Source organism: Bombus affinis, chromosome 8, assembly GCF_024516045.1.
Source record: "Bombus affinis isolate iyBomAffi1 chromosome 8, iyBomAffi1.2, whole genome shotgun sequence".
Lineage (NCBI taxonomy): Eukaryota > Metazoa > Arthropoda > Insecta > Hymenoptera > Apidae > Bombus > Bombus affinis.
Genome location: NC_066351.1, coordinates 8,135,572 through 8,149,134, shown reverse-complemented (window position 1 = coordinate 8,149,134; position 13,563 = coordinate 8,135,572). Strand labels below are relative to the sequence as shown.

Below are 13,563 nucleotides of genomic sequence, written 5' to 3'. Positions count from 1 at the left end.
CATCGATAGATGAGATTATACGATTGTAAATCAGGAATTTGAGCCATTAGCCTAAGTCCTCGAAATATTTACCATTCTAAAGAGGTTGCAGTTGGGCAAGATCCAGTCCGCACTTTCCATTTCATATCGTCTCCGCGGTTTAATTTCACGAACGGGACGGTTCTCAGTATTAAAGTATGGTAATACGCATATAAAGAAGTAATGACGTGAATGAGAAGTAAAGAAGTAAGTAAGGAGCAATGACAAATATTTTTCATGTTTATTCAAGAAACATAATCGTATCATTGTCATTTCAAACTTTTTATTTCTATTTTTTGAATTCATCATGGTTGATCTTCGGGTTATCAAGCGTGTTGTACATAGCTTTATGAGCAACGTTCACGAAACGGTTTACGAAACAACATATAACATGTTTGATAAGCCGAAGACCAACTCTGATGAATTCCACTAGAAGAACAACATGAAAGTCTTAAGTCAGTTTTTATTCTTTGTTTGTAATAAATGCATATTTAATAAGAATAAATGCATAACAATAAATGCATGCAACTTAAATGTATATTATTGCAGGAATTATTACATTGTCGTAATATAAGAAAAGTTACAAATTATTATTATTGACTATTAATTTATTCGTACGTTTAATTAATTGCCTTTAAACGTAATAGCAATGTCAGAGTTGCTATGCTATTAAGGGAATTAGGAATATGATAATGAACATTTTGAAGAATTGATATTGCGCTTTAAATCTTACAACAGAAAATTTGTCGAACGAATAGAATTGGAAATTTAGAAAGGAGAACCACTGAACGTATCCTCGATTGCACAGGATCTCCTTCGGTGGATGTACCACGCGTGAACAATTACTGAAATGCGAAAGACAACGTCCTGTGTAGACATGAATGCATTCGAGGACGCGCATTCGCGTTTCCTTCGAGCAGACAAGAAAAGAAGTTTCTTAGATGGCAGAATGAGTATGTGCCAATGACTTGTAAGATAATTACATCAATTATGTGGATGGAGATAGAGAAGAACCGAACGAAACGGAGTTTCACTTTGATTTCGTACGGTTGATTAAACAAATTCGACCTATTTCCGCGCCATTATTCGCACGCTTACTTAATTGCTCAATGTACAATTTGCAGTCTTCCTAGTTTTGCAATGAGGGCAAATACAAGAAAATGGTCGATTGTCTTAAACTTACTCCTAAAATAATTCTCCTTTTTAATGTAATTCCATTTTGTTGCTTTAGATACAATTAAAGGAGATGGCTAATTTAATTAAAAAAAATATACATATATAACTTTGTGAAGATTCTCCTTCATTTTATACAAAATCAAGTTAATTAAATACATGTACCGATTAATAGTAACAATATCTCAAGATAATAATTTCAAAGGAATATACATACAACTCTTTGAAACAATCTCTGGAATTTTATAAAAATATGGATAATTAGTCCATGATTAATAGTAGCGACAACTAACTAAAGTTCAACGATAATCTCCCTAATTTTATAAACATTTGGATTAGTTAATCACACTGATTATCGATTACAAATTAGTTTACTAAAGATTCTACCGTAAATGAAGCAGTTTGAGAAATAACCTAATTCGTTTGAAGAATTTGTATGAATTTAACAAGAACAATTTAATTTATGAAACAACGTTATCTTTTTGTGCAGAACTATTTCTAATTGGACGAAAAATTTCGAGTTGTAAAAGACAATTAGACATAAATTGTTTCTCCGATCCAATTATGAGCTCGCGCGATTACATCGCGCTTCACTAAATAACATCGGCGTTTAATAACAGACTCCAAGCACCTGAAACCCTTCCGTAATGTCAGCGTTATTACAACATCCCTGGCACAAAATTATTATCGATAGCCAACAATGGTTGGTGCAATTAGAAGCGAACACGGGTTTAGCTGGCGAACAGAATGCTACCATTTACGATCAGAATGTTAATCTATGGCTGTGTAGCCTGACGGAAATTTTCATTGAATACAAAGTGGCCTGTTCGCAGAAAAATATAGTCGTAACCGAGAGATAATCAAGGAAATAGAAGAATTCGTAGCTTTAATGCGATAATCGATGTGGTCCAGTGAGCGTAAACGAATGTTTGTGAATGTTGATCTTAGTTTCGTGGTTGACCAATTGCTATGGTTGAGATATATTTTCGAAGTTCTTACAATTCTAATTTGATTTCGATCTTTTTTTTCTCGTATTGTTATTAAAGGGACTAGAAATGCGTAGATGCGAAGTATCCGAGTTATGCATAGATAAAGAATGTTAGATAGCAACGTATATAGTTTGATATTGGTTAGACCTTATTGATTGCAATTAGGTGTCAAATTGTTGTTCTATAAAATTAATTGAAATCTAATTTTAACGCAATCGGTAGCTGTATAGTGCGACATAACTTATAGTTATTAGATCGGTGACAATCAAACAGTGCCTTTGGCGTTTCGTGTTTTCTTATACGAACAGGTTTCGTATGAAATCGTTATATAGCGTACAATGACGCAAAAATTTCTTTGGGTCTCGTTTTATTTTTTAATTTGGAATATTTTCCTAGAGCAGGGAACTTCTGTTTATTGTAATAAATCTAAAATGGAAACATAAAATTTCTTAAGAGAAGGATTAAATGTATTGAAAGATTTTGATTAGATAATTTCTGAAAGATAAAGCAGAGAACTTTTTTTAATTAGTTAATTAGTTAATTAGTGTATGTAATATCTTCTCCCATAAATTTTATGCCTTTATATAAGTAAGTTAAATATCACAACAAATATGTTACAGCAATAAATTTAATATCATTGAACTGCTTATCACTGTTATCATAAAACAAATAGATATAATTAGAAAAGTTAATATATCGACGTTCTATGAATATGTTCATAATTTGAGTCAGTAGAATATCGTACATTCAATGGGGTAATAAAAGGAGAAAGCACAATCAGCGCTACTTTAATTAATCATGCAATCGAATAAATTCGTTTAATTTATATATTTGGATACTTGGAATTTCAACATTACGGAATAACAGTTGCACTCGCGGTTCTAACATATTCCTGTTTCTGAAATGTATCGTAGTGTCATTATTGATCGCCCATTCGCTGTGACTGATTTGCGACTGTACCACTTTACAGCTCGATCATGATTCCAGTGAAAGCTGATTTTTCGAATAAATAGTTACAGTGCAGTTCGAGTGTTCAATTTTAAGAAACGAGCCAGGCTTTTGTATAACTGCGGTTAAAATTGTGATTAATAGTGCTATTGGCGTGTTCCTTTTATGGTAAGTTGTTACTTACAAAATATAGACCAGTTAATTTGCAGACCAGGTAACTTTTATTTAAATGGTTTTCAAAAGTAAAGCTGCGTGCAGAGAATATCGTATACATGACTTTATCTTATTTCTATTCTTTATCTATTATATTATATACATCTTAAAATACAATTCGAAAAATCAATAAAGTGAGTCCTATTTTCTTCGAATACTAAACCAAACTACTAAATACATAGAAAGCTACTCTTAGGTTATCGTAAATGTAAAACGACTGATCTAGACAGAATTACACTTATGACTTATTTTGCAATAAAGAAGTTTATTATTAATTAGGTTACTGTAAGATTAAGGTAACTAATTTAGACAGAATTTCAACTAATACATACATAAGCACACAACACTATTATTTTATAATTTTATAATCATCCGTCAAATTACGCAACGTGATTACGTTATGCTTTCATACATCATTTCTGCAAACCATTGACATTGAAGAAAACTCGTATGCACGTTAAACGCATCTTTTCACGTGCTGCTAGAAATGGAAATCCAGAAAGTAATAATTGCTCTTCTTCGATCTCGTGGAGCGAGTTAACGACGTGAACGTCGAAGAAGATATCCGCACGTCGCTTGATCTCTCAATCGTGATCGCATTTTCTCACCAATTGACTGACAACTGTATAATTACCGGCTTGGAAGCTCACGATATACATTATACTCGTTCGCGCGATATCACGGGTTGCGGACGTGTAATGAAGCCGCTCGTCCATCTTCGCCGATTTAACGATCTGACCGTGCTCGAATCCAAAGTCACGTTTCACGCGTAAACTTACGACTTGTCACGCTCATAAACGTCAGAATGCCGCTTCTAAAAAGTATTATTCTGCCGCTAAGAGAGCAGTAACTCTTTGGTGATATACTTTACTGCATGCAATTAATACACTCTTCACGGTGTTCAAATTACTCGGCTGTTATTGCAATTATCGAGCTTCCGAACAAAATAATGAACCTAAAGAACTAAATACGATCTGTAATTCTGACTTTCTACGTATTTTTTTCTTTCGTGTATAAGATGATTTATTTGTTCCGCTATAAATGGCGAGCAGTTCAATAGAAAGGAGAATTGCGAAAGAAAGACTAGAAATCAATTTTTTTACATAGAAAAGAGAATTCGAAGTAGAAGTTTAATGAACGTAGGTTTAGAATAAGCAATTATCTTGGTTTAAAAAATAATTTATGCACGAACTTTCAGTGTTTGGAAATAACTTCCAGATTAGCAACACCGATCAATTAAAATGCATTACTATACGGAAATATGAATGATAATTCTTACTATATGTATTAATCGATAACTTAATACCATACCTGAAGTTGTGTTATACATTTTATGAAATACTAATTTTATATAATTGTAGGAATATTAAACTAGTAACTACAATTAAGTAGTTTGTGCTGAATCATTAAATCCCTGTAAGTATTATTTATAAGATTATTAAGAGAAATATCCAGTGCGTTTTGCTGCAGTATCTATACTTACGAGAAATAATCCTTAATTTATAAAATACCATAGGTTATCTAATGAGAACATATACGATTGGTTAAGACACTTATACATATATATGTAACGAAGCTTAGTAGATTCTAAATTAACCTTTTTGAACGAACAAAAAGAGAAATGTTTGTCCTACTATCCTTCATTACTTTCTCTGCGATATAAATCAGAAAAATGCTTAGAAACTCGGTCACTAATCAGTTATTTTCAAGCTTATTACGTTTAATCGATACAATTTTCTCTGTTTCAAATCTTTATTACAATTTCAAGTTAATAAACTGCAGAGAATGTTACAGATAACATCGGAATAACGCAGTTCCGATCTCTTACGAAAGTTAATATAATTACCAAGCATCATTACCAAGCGATTCTTCCTCGCTAATAATAAACTGTTGAAATCGAAAAAGCGTTGTACAATTCTCCGTGTTTTTCTGCCAATTCGCGAACGGATGAATGTCGTCATGTAAGGAAGCAATCGGAAAATCTCAGTGTTTAATCGTATTGCGATTCTGCGTCAGCCGTATACAAAACTTAGTAATTCGCAACGATTGCAAAATGAAGCAGATACGACCGCAAAATTATTACGAAAACTATATTTTGGGATTTACAAAACGTTTCAAACGGTTCATCCCGTGTTGCAACTAGTAATTAATTTTTGATAAGAATAGATTTTTATTTTACATGATACCTAATTATACATTACTTTTATATATTGGCTTGTTTAAAAAATTTGTTATGTCTTTACTATAGATTTCTATAAAATTATGAAATATTCGAACAAATCCTTGGTCTCAGTTGAATACTAAAGAGGATTAAGAGGATACATGGCAGAAATATTTAGAATGAAATATTCTTAAGATACTAAATGTAGGCGATTCTAGTTGTCTAGCCACTAGCATGAAGAATTGCACACATCAAAATTTACAAGATTTCGTCATTAGAAAGCGATTCTTTTAGGAAACAGGAAGAGTTTTTTATGTCTCACGGATGAACGACGATGGTTCTTTCCCAGATTATCGAATAATCGATCGAAACACAGTGCTCGTAGTGAAATTTATTTTACGAGCATGCATACCCATCGATTAATGCTTTTTGGTAGTCACAGGATTGTCGATAACGTTAATTAATGTATAGAGACTGTTTCTACGTATCACACGTTCCTTGAATACACCTTTGAGTAGAATCATAAAATTATGCAAATGTTAACGCGCATCCTTTTTGATCTTACGACCGACATAATTTTTCACGATAAGATTACGTCATGTCTGATGCCGTTCGTTGAAGCTTGTGATGCCATAATTACGATACTTTGAGCATGCGAGCTCGGCGCTCGCGTCTAATTAATATCAATCTTGAACAAGTTTAGTTCGTATCGAAATCGAAATATAATTAAGCTGCATCTGTCTCAAACGAGCCTCCATCGCCTATTGGCAACGATCCATGCTCAAGCCACTATACGTGCATCGATGATCAATAAATTACGAAAGGCACGACGTCGCATCGTTTCGTACGCGCTGAAAACTAGTTTTGCATGCGATAAGCTACTCGCGTTGCGGCTCGATTACCGAGAAACCAGCGGAACATCCAACCTGAGCTTACGTGTAGCATGATAGTGCGCGCGTTACAGCTTTTATGCTCACGTGTTAAATTTATTCATTTTACGAAAAGGACAACAAATAGAATAGATTCTGACCCACGTTTAAAGGAACTAAATTATTCATGATACAATATGTGACTTTTATCAACCAGTGTCTACGCTTACATACACAATAAGAACTCTTTATTTTAAACGTTTTAATTTCTGAATATTGTAACATATAAAAGAAGTAAACGTACGCGTTGTCGGAATTTTGAATTTTCTTGCGGATGACGCTTGGATAAATGGATACACGTTATAGAAAAATCGATTTCCGCCACCAGGGACCCGACTTCAATTCTGTGTGCCACACTGAATGTTTTAATACATAAAACTTTACAAGTCACTGCACTTAGGCATTTTCGCTTTTTAACGTATTTAATGAAGTATACTGCAAAATGGTAAAAAGAAAGTTAGTGAAAGGCGTATTCTATGAGATTGAAAGTGATGGTGCATTTCATCTAATTCTGTGAACATTTTCTATAATTATGTTATTAATATTTATTCAATGAAAATAAATTCCAACCAGCCCATCCATATCTGAGTCCATACGATAATGGTAAAATAATGGTAAAATTCAAATTAGAAAGGACAGTAGAGAACAAAGTATTAAGCAGTGGTAAACCTACGATAGGAAAGGAAATCACGGAGAATAGCGGAGAAACAACCGAGTAACGAAGATACGCAACGATGCGTCGATAAAGAAATTTTCCCGTACGAATAACGCAGAACGTTTCCGCAATTAAATCGTTGGAGAATCCGGTTCTTCGAATACTTTCTACTAATAAAGATTCTGTTCCCATCTACTATGTAACTAGTAGGTATACACCTAGTGATGTCTATTTGCCGAATAATGAAGTATAGTCGAACGCAAGCTGAATTATTATTGTCTCAAGTGGCAACCATGACCTGCCGTACTGGTAACGCGACGTGCAATAAACAGGAGATAAAGTCCCTGTTCACGGATCGCTATCGATGGCTGTTTATACGGAGGTCGTGTGCATACACAACGTTTCGTAATTAAAGATGCATGCGACGATGTATTTTATTTCATTATTTCCGTTGAATCAGATTTTGCGATACGATCTCTCAGTGTTCAAGACAGTGAGCTGTTGAACGAAGGAAAAGAGGAGAATGACACGATGCTTCTTTACGACTTCGTTTAGTTTTATACTTAGTGCACTGCTGATTGCAGCTTTGCCGATCGTAAAGATTTATAGAAGTATAATTTTGGGTTTATGCTCGGTATTGCAGCGAACTATAAATGGTATTAAAGATATTTCTTTGCGTAAATAATCGTCTTTTTATTTGATTCGTCTTTGTTAGTTGTTATACTACGGAAAGTAAATGTGCATTCAGATAATGAGTTTTCTCAATTATTAATAGAAATAATAGCAATTAGAATTAACGATTGTCGATACCTAACTATAAACTTAAGAATTCTGGGATTCGTTTCCTTTGTTAAAAGATCATAAATATTTTATAGCTTATTCTTTGTTGAATTTATAAACGCAAATAAAAACATGGAAGCTAAACAGGGACTTGTTTCATCCTGTAAACAATAATTAAAATACTTTACTTTGAATATTTCTGCATCTTTTCCGTATTCCCTATATGTTTAATACCAGATTTAATACTAGTTAAGATTATAAACTTCGTGAAAGTTATTTCTCCTGAAAACTATAATTATTACAAACATACAGTTGATTTTTATTAAAATAGAAGCATAATTATCTATCATAATATATATTTACTTACATTATACAATTACCTTTAGAATTATAATTATGATTATGCACATATGTGTAGCATATTACAAATTGGCAATTCTAGTGGTAATTAAAAATCCTATAAACTGCTCAGTATTGAAATCAATAATCTTCTCTTAAGACTTATTGCTATCCAAATAACTATTAAAATTTAATTGTAGAACGCAAATACAATGATGCAATTAACGAACTTGTTAGATTTATTCAGATCGTTACAGGCGGATGGATGATCACTACTCTTCGATGCGCTCGTAACTACGTTCTCTACACGATTATTGCATTAACGTTGCATAGGATACATGCTGAGTTGAACTCGTGGGTGGCCCCGTTATTCTAAATAATTGTTTAGCAACTAAATAAACCTTCGCAGTGTTCTTAGTTACAGAAGCGTTACGCAAACCAGTAAGTGCCACATTGTTTCCTAACAGATAACCTTTAACAGAACAGTGAACGCTATCATCCTAAATTTATTTATAATTCAAGTGTCACTATTGTGTTATATTAATGCATAAATCCAGACAGTTGATTAGATTAGATTAGAAACAGACAAATTATTCAAATATACAAATAATTCAAGAGCCAGACTGAGCAATTAATTAATCCTTTGGTCTTTGCAGAAATAAGGATTTTTATGGGAGTCTTAAACAAAAAATTAAGAAAATTATTTTCGTCGAAAAATCCCAACTTGCTAATTTCTTTTCATTTTCCTAAATAAATTTCACCCATTCTTAATCCTATACCAATAATTTTCTTTATATACATATTTATCGCACGCGTTTTTAACATCAAAGAACGTCCCAAATCTTAAATTCAATCCAAGTCGAGGAATTGAGATCTCTTCTAACTAAAAGAACGAATAAACTACCGATGCTCAAAGTAGAAGTAAACGAACTCATTGATTACATACAACGCGTAGACTACAATTCGATGCTGAGCGTGGTAAAATTATGTTTGCATCGAAGGCGATCAGTGCACGCCACCCAGCAACATTGCGACACGAACACCGTCACGAACACCGTCACGATCTGTTCCGATAAGTTGGTTTCGTGGCGCGGAAGAGTGTTGCTGCCCACTGCAGCCGAGTTGCATACAATTTCTGGCTATAACATTTCTTTAACAACGTCTGTTTGACTAAAAAAAAAATCGTCGTTTTTATCATACTTTTGTAAACTTCGCAAAATATATGCTTATACTAAATATTTTACGATCCCTGCATATATTTTCAAATTTGTTTCGAACTTTACCATTATAATCGAGTCTGATAATAATGCTGATCAAATTATAAGATCTTTCATATATAACATATTCATAAAAGTTTTCTACAAGTTTTCGAATATTTTTTCGAACCAGCGTATTTGGCTCATGGCTGTACCACATGAATAAATATAGTAACACTAATAGTTAAGCGTCAGATGATATTAACCTGCACGATACTCGATGACTTTCTTATAGTCAGGCAGCCGTTTTAAAAAACTACAGCGCCCTGAGCCACGCTATCGATCGCAGGTTCGCCGTGTTTCGTGGTAACGACCGTGGAAACGTTCCACTCCGACATTGCTACTTGTATATGCAAATCGTGGTTGGCCGGTTCGACAAATCTGCACGGTGAAACGAACCGGTGGAACGCGTGGGGTATAATAGAACCACCTGTCCGTCTCCGTGGGCCCTGCCAGTCGGAAAAGGGGCCCGAGTTTCGCGCCGACAGCCAAGTCGATGGTTTATGAGAACAGTTTAAAAGGAATCGGGTCAAAATATCCTTTCGGCTCCGAGTTAACTACGTAAGGAAACATTCCTCCTCGATTAGTGTCTTCGATTAACCAACACAGCCTTTTTCGTTGAATTAAGTTTTTTCTTATCGCGGCTGAAAGTTCAAAAAGGAAGTCGTTACCTGACTGTTTTTATAAATTTCAAGACCATAGTCTTCCGAATGTTAAACAAATTTTACTTTCTTATATTTTTTTTCTTCCTTAAATTTGCAGCTATTCATTGTTTGTATATTATATTATATTGATTTTGTACCGTTGTATTAATTTTCAGATTTATAAAGGAATGTTTTACTGTTTGTTACAGGTAAGAGTGCACAATACATTCTCAGCTAAAGATGGATGTACATATTTCGAAGTTCAGATGTGTATGGCTGGCTAAAGGAAGGTAAATTTTATTAATAAACATCATATAAGTTATAGGTATTTTTAGTTGGATATATTTAGTTTCATAGGTAGATATTTAAAGGTAGGTAATTATCCCGGATCTTAAAGGCTGTTGTTTTACAGAAAAATAATTTAGATTTCTGTGTTTGCTAAGTACAATTAATCATCTGTTAACGACGATCATATTTGACATTTTTATAACTAAAGGCTGAGAAAGCCTGTCTTTTGTAATACAGTTGTTAATTACAACTCAGAAATTAGTTAACAACGCATCCAAGATAGGAAAGTTTATTAACATCATTAGTGTGCAATCTGTCTCCTTTTCTCTTAAGAAATTTATATTACTCAATCCTCTCGCCGAATTAAGAGCCATCGATAAACATTTGACACACAATATATACGATGTCAGCGAAGAAAAAGATCTTTGCAACAAATGAGCGATGGTCCCTGATTTCTAAATAGCTACTGTAAAGACTTTTATGACCTTATTCTTGTGTCTACGCAGACTATGAATTACACGGCACTTCGTAGCTGTCGCGTTTGTTCTTTAAAGCTTCGACAAGCGTGCAGAAACGAGAATAGTCGTAGCTACTTTCGAGACATACTTCTGAGTTTAAATGTTCGTTCGTAATCATTACGTATGGTTGGAACTTTGATAGACAGTGATAATGCGCTTTAACGCGTGTCGTGAAATCCTTTTGACGTTAAAAGTGGACGGTAGGATTCGAAAATGCGTCGATATCGCGCGCGGACGAAGGTAATTGATGGTAATGGATTTAAATACGTTGTAACTAGATTCGAAATCTCCATAAGCATTTTGTAAAAAAGATTTTTATATCTTATCTTTATATCGTATATTAAAATCTTGATTTAAATGATTTTGGTCAGGAATACCCGCTATAAATGATTAAGATTTTTTTATTTACTGGTAATCATTATCGAAGACGAAAATTAATTGACAATAATTATTGACTATGAAAATATTCTTTTTTTCTTTACGAATAACCATTATCGACGATGGAATTCTTTTTCAATTACTGATAACCATTATTAGTGGAGAAAATATGTTTTTATTACCTGTAAGCATGATCAGTAATGGAATCTTTTTTGGTTAGCAATGATCATTATTAATAACAGATATGGTTTCGATTAATTATAATCGTTACTACCAGCAAAAAAAAAATTTGATTATCGGTAACCATTACCGACAACGAAAATATTATTTGGTTATTAATTAACATTAATGAACGAATCGTTACATTTTACGAATAATATTCCAATTCCATGAAACAAATCTGATTCTGAGATATATTTGATTCGAACTTATAAATACATATTGAACTTGATCCTATCGCTACTAATTGGACAGTCGGTGAATGCGTAATACGGATTTCGAGCGTGATCCTCGTCGGATCGCGCGCTCGAGGCGAGCGGTCGAGTGAATCGTTTGAAAAATGTTTACGCAATTTCTGACCGATTACCAACAGCAACGAAGCGCGTTACATGCGACTATCTACTCCAGAATTCCATTTCAATTTGGTTTAATGCAATTAAGCGCGTACACACGCACATCGCGTTCTTTTTACATGTTATACGTCGATCTTATAATATTGCTTGTGATCCGAGCAACTGGTGGCTGTTTACGGACTCATCCGCGGGATAATACACGTGCAGCCGTGCTTACACGTGAATTTGTGCTTTACGAGTGCTCGGCTCGTTGGATAACGTAAAGAGAAGTCGACGAGCTAATCAGAGTATGACGCTCGCGCGAAGCTATCAGTCCGTGTTCTGTAAAAACTGTAAAGCTCGGACGTTGATCTCGATTTATGCCGTTATTCGTCAACTCGTATCGCGTTGCGATACTTGAGCGCAACGATCACGGTTTAATTAATGGATTAGTGGAAACTGGCTTTCGATTAAATTGTTTCCAACATGTACTTCCTTTGTGTTTTGTTATATTGGTATTGTAATAGATGTCTTGATTAATCTGATATTTATTGCGCTACGATATTTCTTTATAACAAGTTCATTGACATGAATATTAATGGAAACTGCCTTTCAGTGAATTTTCTATTACTGTTTCTTGAATTTCTCGGTTCAGTGAAATTGTGATAAATATCTTGATTAATTTAATTATTAGTGATTCAATTAATTGTCGTTGTAATTAGTAACAAATTAATTAATATAGATATTAATAAAAAACATGCACGAAAATACGAAAACGATCAAATTAAAAGCATGCAACTTTTTTCTGCATCTAAACGTGTGGATATTACACGACCTATATTTCTTTCTCTACTTTAAATTATGGCAAGTGTCTTGTTCATTGCGTTCTCGGCGCATGTTTGCAGAAAACATATCACAATAATGATATTTGTGTAAGGAGAAATCGAGAGATTTAAATAAAACGATAAACGTTCATCAAGCTACATACGTGAATCCTTAACGCGCTGTTGAAGCATGATAAACAGTACGTTGTATTGCAAAATGTAGTCAATGTTTAAGTTAGAAAGTGCTCCTTCAGATGCATTCGAATGAACGTTAACGAAATTGCAAAGCAAGTCGCGATACTAACATTGTTGAAAAACGTGTTGCGAATGTGGTGCATATTTCTGCGCGTTAAAAACCAAAAATTCGCAAATATTTTGCAAAGTATCGACTGCGTGGAATACGATTTTTAATTTGTGAATAATTTTATTCAATTTAGGGATTTCTATAATTTTATTCGAAGTACGAATTATACAAAGCTTTACTTCTCTTCTTTCTTTAAATTTCTCCTGTATTAATATTTAATTTATTTTTATAGCGTCTTCCGCAACGTTAGATAATAAATCGCTAAAGAAGTAGTTACGTTTGTTTTATATGTCGCACGTTTCACAGTAAAAGGAGTTGATACGATCGTTAGACGATCGAGTAATTTAGATTTTTCCAATGACTGATTTAAGCGGAAGGTAAATTACTGATCGTGTAATTAGATGTCGCCTAGTGGACGCGCGAACATGTAAAATAGGAAGGACAGAAAGTAAACGAGAAGACATATGGAGCAAGGCTACTATATTGGAATCTAGTTCATGTTCCGTAACTAATCGATGATGTTTACAATTGCATGGATAATTGAAAATCTTGAGCTGCATGATATATGCATGAACATGAATTGATAGTATACAAT

General features: G+C 33.7%; 1 protein-coding gene across 7 annotated transcripts in view; it reads left to right on the top strand.

Moving 5' to 3' along the window:
- The window catches only part of LOC126919700 (uncharacterized), a 76,225-nt gene that overhangs the window by 26,301 nt on the left and 36,361 nt on the right, over positions 1–13,563 (top strand). For 5 of the 7 annotated variants that reach the window (XM_050729201.1, XM_050729196.1, XM_050729200.1 and 2 more), the window contains one exon: positions 10,315–10,395. The exons of the other annotated variants lie outside the window; for them this stretch is intronic. In XM_050729201.1, coding sequence (XP_050585158.1) covers positions 10,350–10,395 — 46 coding nt within the window. In that variant the 5' untranslated portion in view covers positions 10,315–10,349. The remainder of the gene's footprint in view (positions 1–10,314; positions 10,396–13,563) is intronic. 7 annotated transcript variants of the gene reach the window in all.